Source organism: Neocloeon triangulifer, unplaced genomic scaffold, assembly GCF_031216515.1.
Source record: "Neocloeon triangulifer isolate White Clay Creek 2 clone unplaced genomic scaffold, ASM3121651v1 ptg000008l, whole genome shotgun sequence".
Taxonomy (NCBI): domain Eukaryota; kingdom Metazoa; phylum Arthropoda; class Insecta; order Ephemeroptera; family Baetidae; genus Neocloeon; species Neocloeon triangulifer.
In genome coordinates, this window is record NW_026775550.1 from 2,618,110 (window position 1) to 2,640,766 (window position 22,657).

The 22,657-nt window shown below is 34.0% G+C and overlaps 1 protein-coding gene across 4 annotated transcripts in view; it reads right to left on the reverse strand.

Moving 5' to 3' along the window:
- Positions 1-22,657, reverse strand: part of LOC132194999 (potassium channel subfamily T member 2) — a 128,238-nt gene that overhangs the window by 74,130 nt on the left and 31,451 nt on the right. The window contains exon 1 of one of the 4 annotated variants that reach the window (XM_059616665.1): positions 21,669-22,585. The exons of 2 other annotated variants lie outside the window; for them this stretch is intronic. In XM_059616665.1, the coding sequence (XP_059472648.1) occupies positions 21,669-21,859 (191 nt within the window). In that variant the 5' untranslated portion in view covers positions 21,860-22,585. Of the gene's footprint in view, positions 1-21,668; positions 22,586-22,657 lie in introns of those variants that run through there. One more of the 4 variants, XM_059616681.1, reaches the window with a different exon arrangement.

Genomic DNA, 22,657 nt, shown 5'->3' on the forward strand with positions numbered 1-22,657 from the left:
TGAAGTTCTTATTCAGGACAGGAACAAATTTAATCACCAATTAAAATCGACATGGATTTAAATATATATTTGATTGATTTTTATTTTTTAATTTAAAAATGAAGATTATACAAAAAAAATTGCTTCACTATTTAATAAATTCAACAATAAAAGCAACAAGTTCGAGAAAAATGAGCAAATTGAAACTTGTACTATATTTTAGAGCAAATAAACAGCATTGATTTGATGTTTATTTTATTATTTAAAATTTAGTGATGAATTAAGTATTATTTTGGTTTTATTTGTCATATCTTTCCTTAATAGGCAGACTTCAATCAATATCTTTTTAAATATTGTTTGATTTATCGTAACGATTAGATACATTTTATTTACTTGCTCAATAAATAAACTCTTTGTTTAATTTGTATTATGTTTCAATAAATTTTTGATATAAATTAAAAATAAAATTGAGTTAAAATTTTGTTGTTATTGGTGGCCCTGCGGTCGCGGCCATTATTTACCCCGCGTGATGTGAAAAAGGTCACGAAAAGAACGCGAGCGATCCTTTGAAAACCGAAAATGCCAAAAGCCAGCCACCGCAGCTAATAAGACGTGCGTAATAATTCATGAAAGCCAGGCCGGGGCGCACTCTCTCCACCAACAGTTTCCATTATGAAAAGTTCATATTTTATTACGCGACTTGCAGCAACGAGCCGGCTGAAGAGAAACAGACCGCGGAGCAACAAGAAAATGAAATACGAACTGCCTAAATTTAGCAGAGAACTTAAAATATCAAGTAAAATTAGCCAAACAATAAGTCAAATCTTTATAATGGAATGACGTTATTTTTGCCATGCTTTTTTTAATTAGAATGACTTGATTGGTATCTTTCAAAATAATTTCAATAACTCAATTATAAATACAAATTTAAATAATTTTATATTTTATTACATTTATTTTGATTAATTTGTTAAAATATGAAAATATCATCAACATGAATTGTGCACGTCGATCAGAAACACGAAAAAACTATTTCTACATGATTAATTTTCAGGTTAAAACCAATTTTATTTTATATTTCGTATCTTCTTAATTTATAAATACAAAAAAAAGGAATAAAACGAATAAAACAAACATTGTGCAAAAAACAATTTTCAACCTGATTGCCAATTGCAAATCACTAGTTTTTCGCTTGAAGCGTTTGATTGATTTGACTTATTTAATTGAAATTTGAAACCACGGGACTGGGAGCGTCAATCACGAGCAAAACTTGTGATCGGCAGTGGCGTGTGCGAATGCAAAAGCACACTTGAGCGGCTGCTCGGATGTTTTTCCGAAGGAAAAGGTATACGCGGAGTCGGTCTCTCGCAATCACGGAGAATAACAGAGGCAGACGCACACGCTTGTTTGCTCCAATTTCCGCTCGACTCCATTTATTTGCCGGGGCCAATCAGCCTTGTAAATTACAAGATGTTTTGCCGTCTGAAATTGCGCGCGCGCGCCTGCCGTGTCGAACAAAGATGATCTCTTGTTTGCGTGCCAGAGTCTTGTTTTTATTGAAAAATAGTACACTTTTGATGCAATGAAGATAACGAGATGCATTATTATCGTCATCATCACTTCCAGAGATGCAAAATTGTCACATTTCCTGAGAGGAAAAATAAAAATTTTGTGCAAAATATGTACACACATCGTGAGTCAATATGTAGGTTAAAAAAAAAACAATTTACATAATTATATCTCTAGCTTTATTTAAAAGAAAACTAACTTGCCTTGTGCAATGCTGGGCAATTTTGTAACTTTTGAAAAAGGATTTAGAAATAATCACCATGGTTCAAATTTTGGTTCAAAATTGCCTGCAGCCGAAACATGTTTTTTCTATTAAACAATAAAACACACAAAAACCCATGGAGGAAAATCCGAATTTAAATTACAATCACCTTGATAAAATCAGTTCACATACAGAAAGAAAAATATATTGTTGGGAATACTTTTTGGAAAACGGCAACGCAGGAACATTTAGTTTCCAAAATAGTTTGACACTCTCGTTTTCTACTTTTAAACACATATTTTAGTGGAATATTTTCCACATAAAAAATGAGTCTAATAATATCATTAAGAAGAAGACACAACAGCGGGATACTTGGATTTCAATAATTTGAAAATTGTTCATGATCTAATACATGGCCTGGTGATGATTATTGTTTATTATTATTACAATTTATCGTGTATGACGTGATATTATATCAGAAGGTCATCAAGTATTATTATATTGAACAATAGGGCAATAAAAATTAAAAATAAATTAAAATAATAATAAAATAAATCTTAAAAGTAATTGAAAATACTTTAAAAAAAACTTAAAAAATTATAAAAAATTGTCTTTTTGTAATTATTACGTTAACATTAATTAAAAATATATATTTTTATGATATTTTTTTTAAATACTGTAGGCATGCTTGAAGTACATGTTTATAAGATGTTATATTTATTTCACTTTAGTGAAATTTTTAAATGCTTATTATATCAGCTAAAACGGTCAGTAAACAATTTAAAATGAAAAATAGCGGTGGATATTCACTTCATCAGCTTTTGTTTTATTATAAAAAAAAATCATCCAGAATAATAATTAAATCTGTCTATTGCTCTCGATTATTTTAATCTATGCGTAGATTTCATAAATTGTATACCAAACATTGGTGACGATGAAAAAGAAGGGATTTTTTTTTTTGCATTTTTTAACCATTTTTTAGATAAGCTTCTTTTATTAAAAAAGTTTGATTGGTGTATTAAGAAAAAAATGCTTATATTTCCCAATGCGTTCTCCCCTGGAGAGGATGAAACAACACGTTCACCGAATAAAAAAACTAATCAAAATCTTATCCAAACAGCCTTCCTCATCTGCCGAGAGCAAACACGGAGGATTTCGAGCAAGCAGAGGTGCCGGTCAATTAATTTCAGTGCCGTTGACACTTTGTTTTTCGGCGGCCACAAATCTCACGCCTGCTTTTTCATTTCGTCCGAGAGCAAACAAACGATTTCTCTGGAGATTGAAGCTCATCCTCGAGCGCTTGTTTGTGCAGACCCAACATTTAGTGACTAATTAGAAGCGAAAACAAGTGCATGAGATGTGTCTCTTCGCAGAGAGGAACTGCAGCTTGTTTACGGGCGTGTCACGGCGCCGCAATTCCCATCGGTGAGACGGAAAACCGCGCCTCATGCATAATCCAATTCGAGCACGCCACTTCGTCAGAAACTGCTCGGGATAAAAGCTCCTCTTCACCAGCCTGTCACCCTTCCCAGAGCTTACTGCCAAAATTTGAATTTACTTTTCTGTTGGAAAAAATGTCCACACCAGAGCTTTATGGAATATTCGTTCAATTCATAATTAGAAAAGAAGCTGGTAAAAATACCTAGATTTTTCATAAGGTTTTTCACTTTTTGCTGAGTTTTCTCCTGTAAAGTTTAAATATGAATTAAATTATTGATTGAAAAATACAAATACTTTTTTCAACATGGAAAAAAGTTTGTTTTTTATCTAATTGTAAGGAAAAGCTATTTTGATTTCTAAATCAGTCATATATCCTGATACTTTCTATATAAAATTCTAATTTATATTAACAATAAATATATTTGATTCAATTTAATTTGATTTGATATTTTTATTCATTCATTTGAGCACAAAATAAATAAAATATACAGTCATTAACAAGCCCAATAATACCACCTAACAGGTTAATGTTGCTCTTAGAACACGTCAAAGTCATTACTTTACTAATTAAAAATTAAATCTAATTAAATCTATGTCCAAAAAATTCGTATCTGTCATATAAAAAATAAATTATTTTAACAAGCTGTTCAAATTGAGCGGTTTGAATACTATCTTTCACAAAAACAGGAAAGTGATTGAATATTTTATTTGAATATTTGAATATTTTATTTGTGGATTTTACTTAATTATTGTCGCTGCCATAAATTATTGCTTTCAATTTAATGGAAACCGGATTTTTTCATTTAAATTTTTCTGAAAAAATCTCAATCATCTAATTTGTTTTTGCTTTTTTTAACAGCATAATTCGATACATAAAATTTGGCCGATTTGGTATTGGAATTTTGTTTGTACTAAAGGTGCTCGTTTGTGAATAGGATTTTGATAACTAAATAAAGTTGCAGGAGGCTTTTACCGCCACATTATTCCGCCCTAAAAGCCGGTTCATGGCAACACGTAATGCAAATATCGTGTACGGAAAACCTTCAATCTGCAGATCCGCGCGTCACCTTCAACATCGATTTGCTTCGATCTGAACTGACATGTGCTGCTTTCAATATTTTCTGTGCTCTCTCTCATAATAATTAAGTAGACTGGATATTAATGAAAATCGTTCATACATAATAAATCGTGAAGGAAAACGTCCAATTTATAAAGTTAATCACTGATTCCTCGTAACTGCAAACTAGAATTATGATTACCTTGAAGTTTTTGAAAAGATCAGTGTCAATTTTTCAGGTCCGTCAACCTCAATATTTTCAAAGATCAGTTATTGATTTTGAGAGATTTTTAATCTTCAATATGAATTAGTAATAAATTGATCTCCTCTGATAAAAAAAACTCTTGATTACCTGATGAGATGATTCTATTTATGAAACAAAAAAATTGTCACACAAATAAAATGTCTTGATAAATTTTTTGAGAGATTTTCTTAAAAATATGAAATTATACCAATTGAACGATGACTTCAGTCAAGGAAAATGAAGCATTTCATATAAAAAATTGGTTGAAAAGAATTAAAATTAGCTATTCTTAACCATTTTTAAGATGAATTCAAATACCATCCGAAAATGGAACATAATTTTAATTAGTTTAATTTATTAAACGCAAATTCAGTAATTTATAAATTAATGAATGAAGAAATAAGTTTTCAAAATTTTGATGGAGAATGGCAGAACTAACGATATTCTTTTAATTTTAGTAGAAAATTTTAGAATGGGAAACTAATTTTGTGTGAAAAAAGTAGTTGTTGTTCCAATAGTTCGAATAATAATAATTAATTAATTTAAATATATGTTTGAAAAAAGAACCAAAATTTGTATTCTTTACCATTACAAAATATCACAATCCCCTATTCAATAACGATAATTTGTTTGAATTTTATTTTAATGGGAATTGAGTTCCATTAGGCTGAAATGAAGAATTGCTTTTTTTTCTTCAACTTGTGCCTCAAGTAGAAAGTTCTCTGCAAAAAAATAAGTTTACATTTGGAAATGAAAATCTCGACTTGATTTGGATCAAACATAAGCAATTGAAGCGAAAGTCAATTTCACCCGGGCGAGCTCAAATCTGAAAATAGTCCCCTTCCCTTTCACAGTCAGCCGTAATTTGGCTGCCTTCGTGAAAACACCCAATAAGGAAAACCGACGGCACGTGCAAAGCTTCAACACCAAACTTTCCCTATGAAAAGCAATCCACGGAATAACAATATAATTGTTATTATGAATGCTAATGTCAAACACGACAGGAGGAAATTATTATTTCGCAGAAGTCGTAAAATTTCTTGCACGCCGAATGTGAAAACTCGCTTTCACGACCAACAAAATGCGAGGCCCAAATAAATAATATCACCCTGGAGAGAGGCAACCGGATCGTCAGATTGCGTCACTCGACGGATCATCTTCAAAGACAAAAGCTGCCAACGGTCACGCATCTTGCGGAAAATATGATCCGTAATCGTTCTGATTGGACACGACCTTTGGCCACTGGCGTGGAAAATCGAGAAAAAAATAACACACTCTCCGCCAACTGCGCTTTTCCCTTGTTTGCTCGGCACAACGCGTTTAATTTTCCCGAATGCTTCAATTAATCCAGCACCGGATTGGATCGCAGCTGCTCATCTAGAAATTTAATTGGATAAATAACAACTTTGTCGCCGATTGATTGGAATTATTTTTACAGCCAGATTATTATTTGCTTTAGAGCTCGCGGAGATAATTGAGAAAGGATTTATTTCTCCATAATCTTGATTCTTTGAAGAAATGAAAGTTTGGCGCGTTTGGTAAATCATTTAACGCGCGGCGGAAAAGTTTTCCTCGAGTTGTGATTGGCAGAATTGATTAAAAAAGCAGGTCCTTTCAACTCTTGCCCGCGGGGAGCAATCTGAGTGACTTGCTGCGATCGAAGACTTATTCGTCTTTCCTGCCTCCCTTCTGTGCTTTATTTCTTTTTCGTCGGCGTCACGTCCTTTATTTATGGGGTGCAAAGGGCCTGATAAATGAAATTCTTTGCTAAACCTGCCCATTGAGTGTGACGCGTACAAAGGAATTCTAAATTGGTCCCAATTTGAATCCACTCCGTCAGAATGAACTTTGCGGAAACACCAAAGATTTCACGCCGATTTGAATCTACCGCTTGCGAATAAAATTAACTAGAAATTTTTCAATTTAATATAAATGTATAAATTTGATTAAAAATAAATGTATTAATAAAAAAAGTATAATTTAATATTTAATGATATGCGTTTCAAAACCGATTTTTTGCTGAATTCTGGTTTGTGTGACATTTATTGTTATGACATTAATATTTCCACATAAGAATGCTTTGTCAGCTAATTTTAATTTAATAGAAAATAGCAAAAATGTAAAAATATTGAACACAAACATTCCATTTTCTATTATAATTAAGGTTTTAAATCATTGAAAATTTTTTGTAGATTTAGTTATCTAGTTAATTTTTAACCTTCTATCACCCATTTTTAATTATTTAATTAAGTGAGAATTTTAATTTTACATATTTTCACTAAACACAACCTCAAGCAAAAGATTTTGATGCTTAAAATAATTACTTTTATGTCTTTTCTCACCTACTCGAAACGTTACAAATTATAAAAAAAATAGCCTCTGGATCCATAAACTATTATACAAGCTCAATTTATAATATTATTGGTTATTTAATAAAAATTAATTACTTTTAAATGCCAGTTTATTTTTTCATAATTTCTATTTTCAAAATGCAAAATACATAAAGAAATATATTTATACAAGAATAAAAGACTAATTTTGTGCGGGGCCCAGCTTTTGCCTTCTTCCGGATGAAAACCTGTGACCAATTGTGACAAAGGACCGGCGCACAATGCAATCACCCCAGCGGAGAAGCAAGCAGGGCTGCGGGCTAAACAGGTTGGCGAGGTATGACGCCGTGCGCAAATAAAATACAGCTGAGAGCAAAGTGGAGCGTGACAGAGAGAAAGAAAGAAAGACAGCAGACGCCGCCAACAACACAATCTCACTTTTATCCTGCGTTTTATTTTTTTTCATCCACGTCTTATCTCTCGCCACAAACATTTGCATTTGATAAATATTTATTAAGATAGGAAAAATGAAATAATCTCGTCAGCAGCGATCGAACGCCTGCTGTTGTCACGGTTTGCCACCCGCGTCACTCACCGGCGAAACCGGTTGCATGAGCATTGCTCCGATGCACGCTGGGGATTTGATTGTTGGCCCAACCAAGGCCACGTGCATTTACGAAACAATATCGTCATGAATTCTGCCAGGAGGTGCGTCTATTCGTGCAGCCACCGAGGCATAATTAGAATATTGGGAAATTTCATAGCTGAATAACAACCCTTTTCAAAAATACCTCCACGCACACTCAAATAATTGATTTTTTTTTTAAATATCTATTTTCAAATCATTCTACGGAAGTATTAAAAGGAAAATTGCAAAAAAGCTTCAGTAATTAAAAAAATATAGGGTTTTACTTTTCATTTTCTACAAATTAATTTAGTCTAAATGCAAAACATCCTTCTCAGTCTTGTTGTTTTGTTAATTCAAGAGCCAATTATTTCACCCTTTCATTTTTATTTTCAGCTACTCAAATTTGCATCTGAATTCTCAAAGGGAAAAATTAACAAGCATTTCTGCCATTGTGAAAGTTTGTCTCCCAGAGTCTGTTTGTGCATTTATAAATATGATGATCTCTGCTCCTTTCGCCGAAATTTCACCCAGGGAGATTATCGCAAAGCCATCCGCCGGCGCTTTTCTGATGAATAATTGAGCGGCGCTGGAAACGGTGGCAGAAGAGCTGCCCCTCGGACGGGCCTGGAACTAGCGCCGAGGGGATGCGATCGCGCTCTGGCGCCAACGGGCCGAATCACCACCCCCCGACGGAGCACGTGGTCACCGGGGTTGGTGCACACCCTGTTATTTCGCCTGTATGCTGACGTGTGGCCGTGAAATTAGACACGGCCGCAATTACCGTCTCGCCCAAGGGGGCAGTTTGCTTTTGCGCCGATACTTTTAACGAGCGAATGTTTTCGTGACACGTGTGACCTTCCACATCACATGCTAACATTCAATAATTTTGTTTGTTTCGGCTGTTTTATTTATGCACAGTTGCATCATTTTCATTGCTTACTGATCAAATATTTGAAAATTTGATTTGGGATTTTTTTCAACATGTCGGTTTTTATTTGAACTAAATCTGGGTAAAACTTTTATTAAATATTCATAAAAATATTACAAATAATATGATTTTTTTTAAATTCTTATAAAGATTGTACATGATCAACACAAATTCTCCATAAATTAACAAAATGATGTTAGTTTATTCACTTTTCATAAATTGTATTTAAAGATAAAGATCATAAATAACTTCAATGTGAGGTTTAGAAATTTTCTAGTGAATTTTTTTAGGATTAAGTGGCGGAGGAGCTAATAAAAATAATAAGGAATTGTATGGAAATTTTATTGGATTATTGCAAAATATCAAAACTTTTAAAGTAGACAAATTTTTAGTAGCAATTTTCAATAGTAATAATTTATTGCTATTGAAAAGACAGTAAAGCCGAAAATTTGAATTTATAGAATTTGAAAAAACACATTTTTCGATGCTATTCTGCTGTCAGTTACTAAAAAAATAACTGAAATATAAGCTTTTGGATGAAGCTGTTGCTCTTTTCCATTTCAAAATATTGGTGCCTATCTTTAGTGTGTATACAAATTAGCAACATTCATGCAAATTAGCCCACCGTGCATGAAAATATTGCAAAACCTTTAATAAGAAATTCTCATTTACATTCAATTCCTATTTTATTTGAAATTTCTTCTGAATCTTTAGTCGTTTGCAAACTCATTTTTGCTCAAACAAATTAAGGAAAAGTAATTTGCTTTCGACTTTTGGAGCGTCGTTTTAGAAATTCAATTAACAATCTGCGGAATGAGCAGACGCTGTAATTGATTTCCTCCCTCGCTGTCGCCTGAAATCGATTTGGGACTGCGACGAACATTTCGCACGCGTAAAACGGCCGCGCGTATTTCATTCCGCATTCAAATTTCAGACAGAAAAAAAGCAATTTTGTCCCTACCCAGCGTTGTTATCTGACGCAACGAAGCAGATAAATCTAATTTATGGTGTTTTGACTTTTAAATTAAAATGTCTGCAACAGGCTCGTTTTTAAAGAGCAATTTCGTTGTAATTCAAAACCATTCTCCGAGTCAAAAAAAGTTTCTTACCTCGTCCACAAATCATAACAAGGAAGGCAGCAAGAGTCTTACCTGGAACAAAAGAGAATAAATTTTATTTAATTGGTGAAAATTAACTTACAATTAGAGTTAAAAGTTTTCTGAATAAAACATCTTAATTATTTTACTATAAATTTAATTGCTTTAAATTAAAAAATATTTTGAAACAAATTTTCAAATCATTTTTAATAAATCATATTTTACAAATCAATGCTGGGTAAATTCAAACTCTCTCATTGTATTTACAAATTAATGCTTATTTTAAATATTGTAATACTCCTGTTTAAATATTTTTTACTTCAACAATTAAATAATTCAATAACTTATGCAATTTGTAAAAAAATATTTTGTTTGGATATGTATTTAAAATTGATTTCTTATAAAAAAACGTGTTTGAATCCAACTAATATCTTGCCACGATTCTAATTTTGAATCGATTCTTAAGTTTCAAACACATTTTGTTATGAATAAATTATTATTATCATAATTAGTTAATTTTTGTGGAATATTTTTTATTCTATATTTACTTTTCATGTTGATTATTAACTTAAGCGAAAGAAGATGAACTCAATGTTATGTTACTTTTTTACCCTCTCTGCTGGAGGCGCGTTTCTGTTAACAACAGAGAGGCCACGTTAATTTAATTAAATCTCAGCTTTCTGCGTTGGCGTGTAGGGAAAATTTTAACGCAAGGCCACAACATCGAGTTGCGAATTGAGCTGCACAGCCGAGACGACCAGAATAATAATGAGGAAATATTCAGAAAAGCTTTTAACCCGAAAGTAAATGATTCAGATTTTTGCAAGAAATAATGTTCTCGGGGATTAGCCAAATATCTTTTCTCTTCGCCGCACCTAATGGACTTTCGCGCAAGAGTAGGTGCTGAATTTTGCATGGAAATTACCGCACTGTAAATAAATGTCCTCGTGCACTCTGCGCGATAACGGATTGTCGTGAGGGCTCGGCTTTAGTGCTCCACAAAAAGCTTTTCGGCTTCGGAGAGAGAACGAAGCGTCACGTGCGCTCGATATTGGTTTTCGTGCGATTTTTGCCCTTATTCCTCCCCGGCTCTCCTCATTCAGCTGGCAGGCAAATTTATGAAGCAATTCGCCTCTCTTTCCTGAAAATTGTCTCCAAAAACAAGCAAATTTATTTGCAATTCTGTTAATTTACAAGAGCAAAAAAAGCGGATTATACTTTTTTAGGTACAAATATCATCGTTGCAGCGTAAATATTGATGAAAGCAATAAAAAAGAAAGAGCCGACAAGCAACAAGCGGTTTATTTACATTTTTGCGGAGAGAGTTGCGGTCGTAAAATTTACATACACAATATTGTCAGGCAAAAATACCGAATTCATATTTTTGCACAACAAGCGTCCAAATTAAAATTCAACTTCGTAAGCTTCGAACGAAAAACATAACTTTTAATTCAATTTGTGTCATGAATCACAGGTCACGGTAGTTGAATTGAAGTTGATATATTTCGCAAACAGAAAGTTGAATTTAGAGAATTTTTTATTTATTTAGAAATAAATTCTTGTATTATATTAATTGTATAACCATTTTTGCGCATTTTTTTATATGTTGCACACGCATGTGTCTTACAAATATTTTGATGATTGATTAAATCGACATAAGAAGACAAGGAAGTAATACTTAATTCTAATAATTTGTTTCTACTCATCTCATAGTGGTGCAAATATAAAAAAAAAATTGGAAAGAATGAATCTTCAAACAAACTGTAAATAAGCGTAAATGATGCAAGAAAATAAAAAAGCGAGTTTTTTTTAAAAATATATTTAAAATATTTATTAGTAAAAGTCATAAAAACTTTAAAATAAGTTAAAATAAATATAAATAAAAGTAGATATTTTTTGTAAAATATATTTAAAAGTAATAATTTTACTTTGTAACTTATTTCATTTGCATACACTATTGTGAGAAAAGGTTTAAGAAGAATAATTTATCAAAATACGAATTAGAAATTAAAGTAATAAATAAAAATGCTCAAAAAAAAATATATATATTTTAGAAAAAGTGGATCTATTACGCTCAAATTGATTTACAAGAGTTGACAATGCATCATGATATCGTGTGACCATTTCGAGGTCACGCTACTGACACTCAAAAGTGCGATTTACTGACTCTGGCAGACAGAACATGGTGCGAAGTGATGAACGCGTCTGACAAATTGGAGCCCGGGGCGATGCTGGATTTGTATTCACCGTTAAGGAAGTAGGCCAGTGGTGGCTCTGAATCCACACAGCACAAAGCACACGGGCGTTTGTTACGCTTTGATATTCCTCGGGCGCATCTCTGGAGAACGTGACCCGATTTTCACTGCAATAAAGCGAGCGCCACGGCCCGGGAGCAATATATAGACACAGTGCGTTCCACGAGACGGTCGAGAGCGAGGGAGGCCCGCAATTTCAACCGGAAAACAAATTTGCCTGAGATTACGGCCAAGCAATTTTTCGTTCGTCTCGAGAGGAGCAGTGAGAATTCTCGCAGTAATTGGTGCGCTAAAGCCCTGGGATTTTCCGTTATTAATGTGACGCGTCGTTACGAGTTTATTTACGCGATCGTTTTCCGCTTGGGAAAGTTGCAAGAGGAAGTTTGAAGCAATAAAATAAATCGGCAGATGTTTCCGACAGGATGAGGAATTGATTTATTTTATTGTCAATGCTTATTGTTAGAAGAATTATATGATTTATTTATTTTGAAAGACAATTAAATCCTTAAAAAAGAAAAAGTTTTTATTGGAAATTGATTGCAAATTAATATTTTTTTTAAATTTTCTAAGAAGGTTTCTTTTAAATTTAAATCTTAGTTTCTGGAGAAAGCAAAATTTTGTAAATATCATTGAATTTTGATGATGCATTAAAAAGATCATCAAAATTTAGCATTATTATTTATTATAAAAAAAAATATAAACAAAAAACTAAGATTGAAGTTTACAAATTTTTTATTCGTCAATTTTCTTATTAATTTCCCTTGTGAAATATTTTATTGACCTTTTTTGGGGTCTGCGAAGAAAATTTACCCCTTATGCAATATTTAGAGCATCATCAAGTCCGCAAGTACTCTAATGGGACTAATCCTGAGGCGCACCTCACCGAATTAATTAATGTCTCAAGAAAATCCGGTGCGTGTGGTGGATTCAAAAGGTTCATCCGTGGCAAGGGGGATTTCACGCAACTCTCGGTGGAAATGCAAATTACTTGGCGCGAGGGAAAACGTTCTTGACAGTTCTTTGCTAAATTTTAACGTCACTTTCTTGTGCCGCAATATGTACCGAGCTGGAAGTACCGAGCAGGCTGCGCCAACTGATGCATATCGTCAAGAGCAGCGAGAGGAAAATGGGATTTTGATTTTGCATCACAAAACCAGTGGAAAGAAAAGTGTATTCGGAGTGGATCGAATGCGGCCTCACAATAAATTTTTCTTGTGCCACACAGAATTATTTGAATTCTCGTTCGTGACTAGAGAGAATCAAATAAGGAGACGATTTATTTTGCGTGATTCACTGATTTAAAATTGTAAAAGTGTTCTTTGAAATTACAAATATCTTTTCATGCAAACTACAACATTGGTGCATCTCATGGAAGGAAAATTTCTACAGTTTCTAAACCTGTTTGAGGATTGAAAATTTAAGTTAAAATCAATCCAATTTTCATTCAAACTAAAATTGTCTGTTGAAAATTATGGAAGATGAATAAACATAAAAATTAATCAATTGAAATGATAAAAATAAATCAATTAAATTTAATATTTTCTTTTTGATCCCAGAGGGTGCTAATGCAACAAAAATAAAACAATTTAATTACATAAATAGAGAGAAATTTAGCTTCATTTTTTTAATTAAATGTGGGGGACAGTTGATGATAAAAGTCAAGATATCATTTATAACAAGTAAAAATATATTTTTCCTTCCAGATTTTTGATAATTTTTATGATTATTGTTATGGTTTTGTGGCTATTGAAATTTCTAATTGATAAGTCTTATTTTTCTTGAAGTAAATTTATTACAAGTTTTATGAAAAACGTCCGTAAATGTAAATGTTTATGGTTCCCCATAAATTGAGTATAAATAACTCATCACCCTTAACTGTTACCAATAACAATAAAATTGCACTCTGCAATCTGGAAACGGCTGCCGGGACTCAACAGAAGGATGATGCAATAAATCTCATGCGTCGCCAAATCTTCTGGCAATTTCGATAAAGTAACTCTGCTTGTTGAAAGTTTGCCCAAAATATCGTTTCTTCTTTGGAGCTTCACTCATAAAATGTTTATTGATCCGTCTGTAAACGTTAGTTTCATTGTCTGGCCAGCAGATGAGCTACAATAAAACCACAAGGACAACATTTACTCAATTAATTGCCCGAGGCTAGGACTTGTCTATTTTTAGAGGCGACGTCAATCGCAAACAATTGAGCTCTGAGTGCGTTGCCCCCTTCAGCAAATTCTCGCCGACTCATCATCAAAGCAAATCACTCCTCATTAAGCTGGCGTCAAACGAACACGCTCGGTCTTATTGAAATTAATTGCTCAGCCAGACACATTGAGCTAAACAAATTAAATTGAATGGGAATTCATGCGAATTAATATTTTTGTAATGAACTAAAATGCGTGATGGAAAAGCGTCACTTTTTATTACAGAGTAAAACTTCTGTTGTGCGTCTATGGGGATGAAATATGAACAGTATTTTCAATTTTGGAAGAGTGAAAACATATTTTTCTGAGGATTTTAGTTTTATTCAAAATCAATCAAATGAAATTCTAAGATTTTTAATAAATCTTAAAAATTATAATTAAAATAAGCCGAAATAAGTGGACTGATGGAGTTAAGAGCAAAGAAATTTATGTTCAAGATGCGGAAAAACACTTGCCTCGCCCTCATTGAAAGTTTCCTTTCTTTATTTAAAAATCAAACTATTTAATTTAGCTCTGGACCCATAATTAATTAATCAATGAAAGAGAAATAATTTTTTAGTGAATATTTTGAACTAAGTTTACAATTTTTTTTATCGACGAAATCAAATTCTCTTTCATTTCTAGAATTTTTACGGATTTTATTTGTGCATAATTTCATTTTATTTTCTTAGTTTAGTTGCTGGATGGAAAAATGAGCCATTGCTGCAAAAAAGGTTCAAATCACACAATTAATTTGCAGAGTAAAAAGAAACATTGAATTTTAGCAAAAAAAGGTGACTGCGAAAACTCTCGTACATAAATATAAATGATAGCGTGCTATCCCGGAAGCCTAAGGTGTTGTTCGCATCATGAATAGCAAATGGGCCACGCAGAGAGGATCAAGCTATTTGTTATTGATACCAAACAAATGCGCATTGGAACCCGGACAAAAACAAAATGTGAAGGCAAACAATCGCAGTGGATGTTTATTCATGACGAAAATCGAGATCGAATGCGAATGGTGCAGCTGCCAGTTTCTTTCCTCCTTATCGAACGGCGAGAGCGAAATGCAAATTTGCTCCAACTTGAAAGATGGATGCGCTGCAGCCGAACGACTTCAATATTCATGAGAACGTTGATGGTCAATGCAGTCAGTTTGCGGCGGACCATGTTTGTGGCTGATGACATTTTGTCAGCACGCGACGCCGAGCCCGCATTGTCTGAATTCAATTAAAACGTCGCGTCCTGTTGACTTTATAAAATTTGACCCGCACTGGATCATCATTAGAGCATGAGTGGAAAATTATTACCAGGCCCGGGGCACTTTCCCCCTTTTTATGCTTTTTGGCGTGTTGCCAGAAAACATTGGGCCAAATGCTGATTTGCCCAGACGGTACCAGTTGCTGGGGCTGTTTTCGCGAGGGGAGAATGAGAGAGAGAGGGTTGCCGCAGCGCTTCATTGTTGCTGTGAAGAAGAAACTACTTGTCCGATACAATGCACACGGGTGGAATGTGTCGTGACGGAAAACATTTGCAGACGTTTCTTTTCCCACAATCGATTAATGACTCTGTCATGAGAGTACCGAGACCGTTGAAGGAAGAAAAAACTGTGCTCTCGTTTTACATGCAATCGATACGGCAAAGAACTCAAAGAAGTAATGTTTAATTAGATTCAAGTCGGTAAAAAGTAGGCCTTGCAAGAAGTATTCAGCTCAGAATGCGATATTCAAGGAGCATAAAAGTTCTGCATAAAAAAAAAATGCCAAATAAAATATTAAAAAATATTCAACAAAATTGTTTAAAAGCTGAATTTAAAAATCAATTTTTAGCTTATTTTCCATTATAAAAATATTATTATGTTGTTATAAAATATGTTTATATTTTAAGATTTTATATCTTATTTTTTCTTATTGAGAAACCGTTATTAATTAGCACAATTTTTATTCAAAAATATAAAAAAAGAATTCTCTAATTAATAAGTTCAGGTGATGATGTGTTAAAGCAATTGCACCAAAGAAACTTTTCATTACTTCGTTTCTTGACCAGTACTGATCTGTAGAATGAATACAAATTATTCTTAAAACACAAATTAACATTATGAATTATGATTGAACAAAAAAAATCTAGGTCAACTGGGATAGGATAAGAACATTGTGCAAACTAAAAAAAGGAAACATCACATTTGTCAAAGAAAAAATAACGTTGCAAGGCCTGCATTATCTAACTTTGACACATTGTCGAAAAAACAAGTCATTTGAAAAAAAAAATCAAATCTAAATTGATCTTCTTAGATGACCTAAATTTCATCATTGCGATAAAAGTTGCTTTGTTAATTTTTGTTTTATGAATTATTTATATCCAATCTATGCATATTGGAGGGGAGACGAGAAAACTAAATTTTAATTTGTCACAACTAATAAACTCACACATCTCAGGAATACTTATATGTTTGAGTATTATTTTACTCTATCTGCAAATAAAAATTATGCTTATTAACTACGGCATTTAAAAAAGGAAAAAAAGGAAAAATTAAAAAAAAAATAAAATAATTATATATTTAGAAAAAAATAAACTTTAACTAAAATTTGGTAAAAAATTTTTATTTCCTACCATTTCATTTTAAATTTAAAACCGGTTTGATTTATTATGTTATGATGAATCTTTTGTACCTTTAACATAAAAACAGTCACGCAATTCGTCTCCTCGTTTCGACCTTGACACGTTGCAGCAAACTTTGGTTTCGGTTGCCTGTCACTGTTTATCTTGCATAAGAACGGACATGGCAGAAACACACTCACGCAAACAATAAAAGTCGGAAAAAACAGTGGACTCAAAAAAATTTCCAGCGAGTCAGTCCATATGACGGTACAGCAAGAATAAAAAAAATACGAGGAAGTGCGAACAGCAGTTTCCGAGCGAAGAAGCAAAGATAAAAAATTCTCTCTCGTCGACTCCATTTGGCGGCGAGAGCGAAATGATTGCGTTGTCGCCGAGAATAAAAGAATCATCTCATTCTGCTCAAATCCCGATGGATTTGCGGCGGCGGCAGGGCCAAAATGAAGAGCGCAGTCGACGCTCGGTTTGTTTCTTCAAAATTGAAATTCACCTTCAAGTCGATGTGTGTTTGGATTTCTGCTTGTAATTCACGAGTTTAATTAGTGGAAAGGCGCATTTTACGGCTCTGACGCAAACGCGTGTGTTTATATTAAATCTTGAACGCACAATCCGAAAGTTTGTTCCGCCCGAAACTCTCCGAGACTCATTATGTGAAGCCCGAGTTGTTTGTTTGCTGGCGCGTTTAAGCCGCGTTCGCCATCAATTTTTCGCCAGACTCGTGTTAAAACAACGGCTTAGCTTTTAATTATGTAATTTATTTCCGAGTGTACAATTTTTTTCTAGAATCGATCGAGCTACTTATTCATTATTCAGCTTTGATGTACGTCAAATAGTCCGCTCATTAAACAGATAATGGCACGTGATAGATCGTGCATGATAATGTGATGATGAATGAAGAGGCATTTGAATGGAAATTGCTGATAACGAATGGATGAATAGGTATTATATCTACAAAGTTAAGCTGGATTATTGGAAAGTTACGGAAGACTCTCAGCAGAAGATACGGTCAAAAGTTTTGCTCACTCAACTTTTTTTTCCTTTCTTTTATTCAGATTAATAAAGAGATTTGAAAGTTATAAAAGTAGGTTAAAAGAGCAAAATCAACTCTTTCACCTGGAGAACAAAAAATAATCGTTGATTGTCAATAGAAACAGAAAAAATAGATGGAAAAATAATAAAAAGAGCTTTGCGAAAAGGCAAAGAAAACTATATTTTCAGCGAAGAAATAAGAAAGTAATTTATTTCTTACACAAATTTTATAAATATACGTTTCTAGGCTCAAAATATAGTTGGAAAGTCCCAAATGAAAGACGTTCAAAACGTCTTATTTTAATTATCTTTATTTTAAATAAAAAATAAAAGTTTTTAGAGAATTTAAAACCCAAAGAAACCACTCGAAACGGGAAATAATTAATTAGTACTGCGACTAATCGCCTTGACTTGGAATTACGCTTTCGCTCTCAATTAAAATTGTTTATTATCACAACAGGAATTTTTCTAACTTTTTTACACCGGCTTTGTCTCAAATATCTCGTTGTCTCGGAACGTAATTCCACGTCATGGCGATTAGTCGCAGTACTAATTAAAAAATCAAAGATATTTTTATTTTTCCCTTGATGCTGGTGCGAAAAAATTTAAGGGTAAATTTAAAAGTATATAATTAATAATTCATTACCTAGAAAGCTGCCAAATAAGAAATTAAAATTGAAATAAAAAATCTATCAAAATTTTGCATAAAACTTTTCAGTAGGTGCAAATCCTCTAAAACAATAGAGAAAAACCTTTTTTGTGTTAAAAAGTTTTGTGATGTTTAGGAAAGTCCTATTTCACTGCCATTTGCACTTTTTACACCTTTTTTGGGTGGGAGGAATATGTCCTAAAACAGATTTTTAAAAGCTTTTTTCTCTCCAAAGTGTTTCAAGCCCTCGCGTTTTCCAAGAAAGGGAAAATAATGAGAGGTATGAGTACTAAAATGTCTGATTAAATCTCCGTTTTTTCCGTCCAAACGAACTCTTTTGAGGAGCGTTGATTTTTACCCTCTTCATTCCTAATTTTTTTAAACCCCCTTTAACGAAGGATGGACTTGCTTCAAAAGTAGCAAAAAAGAAGCATTTCAGAGGTCATTAAGTTCAAAGAAGCCGCTCTTTCAGTCAGTTTCTCTGCTTTTGCCGGCAGCAGAAGCGCTCGGGTTTGAATTGCTTTGGCAAACACACTTGAGCCTAATTCAATCCGACGGCGTTCCGTGTCCGCCGTTGAATTATTAACGGCTGCGTATCCACTCACTTGGGTGGAAACAAATTTTAATAATGGACGAAGCAGCGAGACTTGCGATACAAAAAGTCGTTGAGTGCAACAAATGTAACACCTTTGTTATCGTTAACACTGAGATGTTGATTAAGGGTTGCTTTTGCAAGGCGGGTGGTCTGACCCTGCGAGTGAAGTGTCACGAGATTTAACCATAAAGGCGAGCAAAGCTTTTCGCTGAAAAGTAGAGATTAATATCTTGGCTCAAGATTAATGGTCGCAGCGTGACATTGGGGACATGGCAAAAAAATATGTCTTGGGGTAATAATTTCATTCCTCACGGAATATAATCATCAAAATAATACAAACCAGCGATATTTATGAAGAAAAAAACCCTTTGACAAGGGAACGCCGATAATCTTCAGTAACTAGGATAATCAATTTTGGCAACGTGTGGAAACATTTACAGCAAATAATCGTCACAGTTGTAATCATAATATTAATAGCAAAACTAATTGCATAGGAATTGTAATAAAAATTTTAGGGGGAATAAATAATTACAGAAGTAATAGGCAAGTGTTTTTCATTTGAAAACCAATTAAATTTATTCCCACTTTTATTTCATAAACAATTTTTTTCTGTCAGAAACTTAAAAGTAGCTCAAAACAATTGCAATCGTTTTGAAAAAAATTTGGTGCTTTTCAAGACTAAATTCATTGTTAATCTTTATTTTAAGCACAATTAAAGTAAAATAATAATTATATTAAAAAATTAATAATATTATATTACTCTAAAAATAAGTATAATTTTAAAATAGTAGCGAAATAAAACTTTTAATTGTAAATTAATTTACTTGCAAATTTACACAAATAAGTTAATACTTGCAATTTTTTTCATAAAATTGGGGTCAATTTAAGGGTAATAGTTTTTTGAAGAAAGAGACGTTGTTCTTATTGCTTTTATTTTTCTCGACAGATTTATGCGTATGAAAAAAAACTGTTTCTGAATATTAGGGTTGTTCCCTGGAGAGAAGATGAGGTAAAACGTTTTCCACTTTGCGCAATCCGCTTTGCGGGGTGTCGAGTGAAAAATAGATGCAAGTTTCGAGACACTTGATAAGCAGGCGTGAGAAGCTTTACTCGCGAACGGTGAGCAAATATTGTGAGATGTGTTCTCGGAAGCGTTGATAGAATTTGCAGAGTGACACATAAACACAAGACGACGCCACTCCATTAATATTCAAAGCATTTCCTTTTCTCTCGGGAGAACAAACAACACAATTGTTTGAATTCAACGCTCTTTCACACAGTCCATTTTATATATATAATTTTTTTTTTCAAATTACACTTTCACCACGCGGAGAGTTGCGCATGTACAATTAAAATTTTTCCCCAGGTGAGATTTGAATTAACGTGTGCGCGGTTGCGGAACTTTATCAACGTTGTGGGCGGCGCCGCAGCCGAGAGTGTGTTAATTGGATTTTCATCAAACTCAATTTGCATTTTGCGCCCCGTCGTGTGCAATTAAGTCTCGGCACACGTTTTAAGCAGCTTATGTCATCTAATGATACTTGCAATGGCCTGCAACATTGGCCGCAAACAATATCAGTGGTTCCATTAATCAAAATTGTGGTACGCGGAAATCCCCGGAAATGGACTTTTAAACCTCCTAAATTCAACCCGTGAAGATTAAAAAAAGCAATTAGCTGAATACGTTTGTTTTTAATTTTATTTAATCCTCTAGGTGAAATTAAATTACATTTTTTTTACAAATGCTTGAAATATTTAAAGGTTAAAAATGTCTGTTTTTTTAATTTTTAAATAAAAAGTGATTTTTTTTTATAAAGTAGCACGAATATTTTACATTTGTTTTAAATCTCATTAAATTTCACAAGAATATAACATCAAAATTTTTGAAATTAATTGCAAAACGTAATCAGAGCCTACCCGTTGGAAATTACTCTCGTTTCAAAGCTGATTTTATAACGAGCGAAATTTTGCACGCGGCACAGGCCTACATAAAGGGTTGGCTAATGTCTCTGCTGAAATTTCATATCCCTTCCCGCGGAACGGTCCAATCAAACACGGTCTAAATGTTATTTATGCAGCTGTCGGATTTCACGCCCCCGCATCTTCCGCCTTTGATGATAGGAAATCAATTCATGAACTCATCAAATTCAGTTCTGCCGCCGATGGAATTCGCATTTGTGCGCTCATCACACTCCCGGGATGTCTCCATCGGCGCTTTTATTGATTGCATAAATAAAATTTTAATGAAATACACACTCCACATAAACACAATTAACTGTAACCGCGTTTTGTGACGTAAACCGCAACGTTTGCAATAATCGTAAAATGATAGAACCACCGGGCGCGAGTTTTATCTGCCCCCACTATTGAAATGAAAGGGGTAAAATTGGCATATTATGTTGCTTGAGCCATATTCATGGACAAAGTAAAATTAAATGAATAATATATATTTGCATTATAAATAATAATAAATAACAATATTTAATTTTTTAATATTATAATTTTATGTTTAATGCTATTTATTGTAATATAATTTTTAATTGTTTTTATTAAAAGATAATTTATATATCAAGATACACACCACATTTTATTGTTGATAATAATGTTGGTGGAATATACATTTTCGTTATTTGCTTTTTTAAATTAAATATTAATAAATTATCTACTCACAAAATTGCAGTTGGATAACATATTTTAAACTAGAATTTCATCTGCTATATATGGGTATTAATTAATATCAATTGAAAAATGTGAAAATGATAACAAATTTGATTGAACACAATTAAAATTATACTGGAAATTATTTTTCGAAATTCAAACCCGATAATGTCAATTCAAAGAAAAGTGATTGATTAAAATGTGATTACCTTTCGTCCATGCGAAAACTGGCCCTGCTGATGTCACTCCAGGCGCTCATGCTGCGCGACCTGCCCGTCGGCGCCCTGAGCGGCGCCTGCGACGACATGCCCTGCAGGTGCTGCTGAAAGCTGACCCTGTACTGTTTGCTCTCGCGGGGGCCGTCGGAGGCGGCGGCCGCCTCCTCGGCGTTCTTCAGCATCTTGTACCAGCCCCACGCCTTCTTCAGTTTGTACTCGCGGCGCGGCCCCTCGGGGGCGGCGGTCACGGTGACCCTGGGCGACGGCGACGATGCCGCCTCGTCGTCGTCATCGTCGCCATTCAGTTCGTCCACCCCCGCGAGGTAACCCTCGTCCTCGTAGGCCGCCAACGCTGCCCTTAATCAGGCTAAGCGGACACAAAGAGGCCCAAACGCAAACTCGGCTTCAAAGAGCGAGAAGAGAAGAAGAAGAAGTAGAAGGTGTCCTTGCGCTCAAAGAGCTCATGCACTCACTGACCGCGAAAACTTCTTGGCCCGGTGGAGAGAGAAAAAAAATTAAAAAAAAAAATTCTCTCTTCGAGAAAGTTCACGAAAGTTTCAAAGAGTTTCAAATCAACGTCCCTGCTCTGGTTTTAAAACGAAAATTTACTGTAAAATTCAAAGACAAATTCAACATTTGAATTATATTCAAAAATTAAATCGGAGAAAATTTAAATATTTTTCGCAATTTTTTTAGGTAAATTATTATTTTCTTGAAAATTTTCTTCCAGAGCTACTCACGGGGACCGCACGTACGCGTACTCGCCACTCTCACTTCGCAACACAGTCGATCGTCCTCCGCAATGTGAGACCAAAGTCACGTGGTCTGCAGGCGGACGCGGTTGAACGCAACCCGCGGCACACGCCCTCGGTGCCCTCAGTGGCTTCGGACGAGCCTTCGAGTCATCGAGAGGGCGAAGACGACGTGAAGCACGGCACGCGACAGACCCACTCTGGCTCGCGAGGTGGACCTTGCTTAGC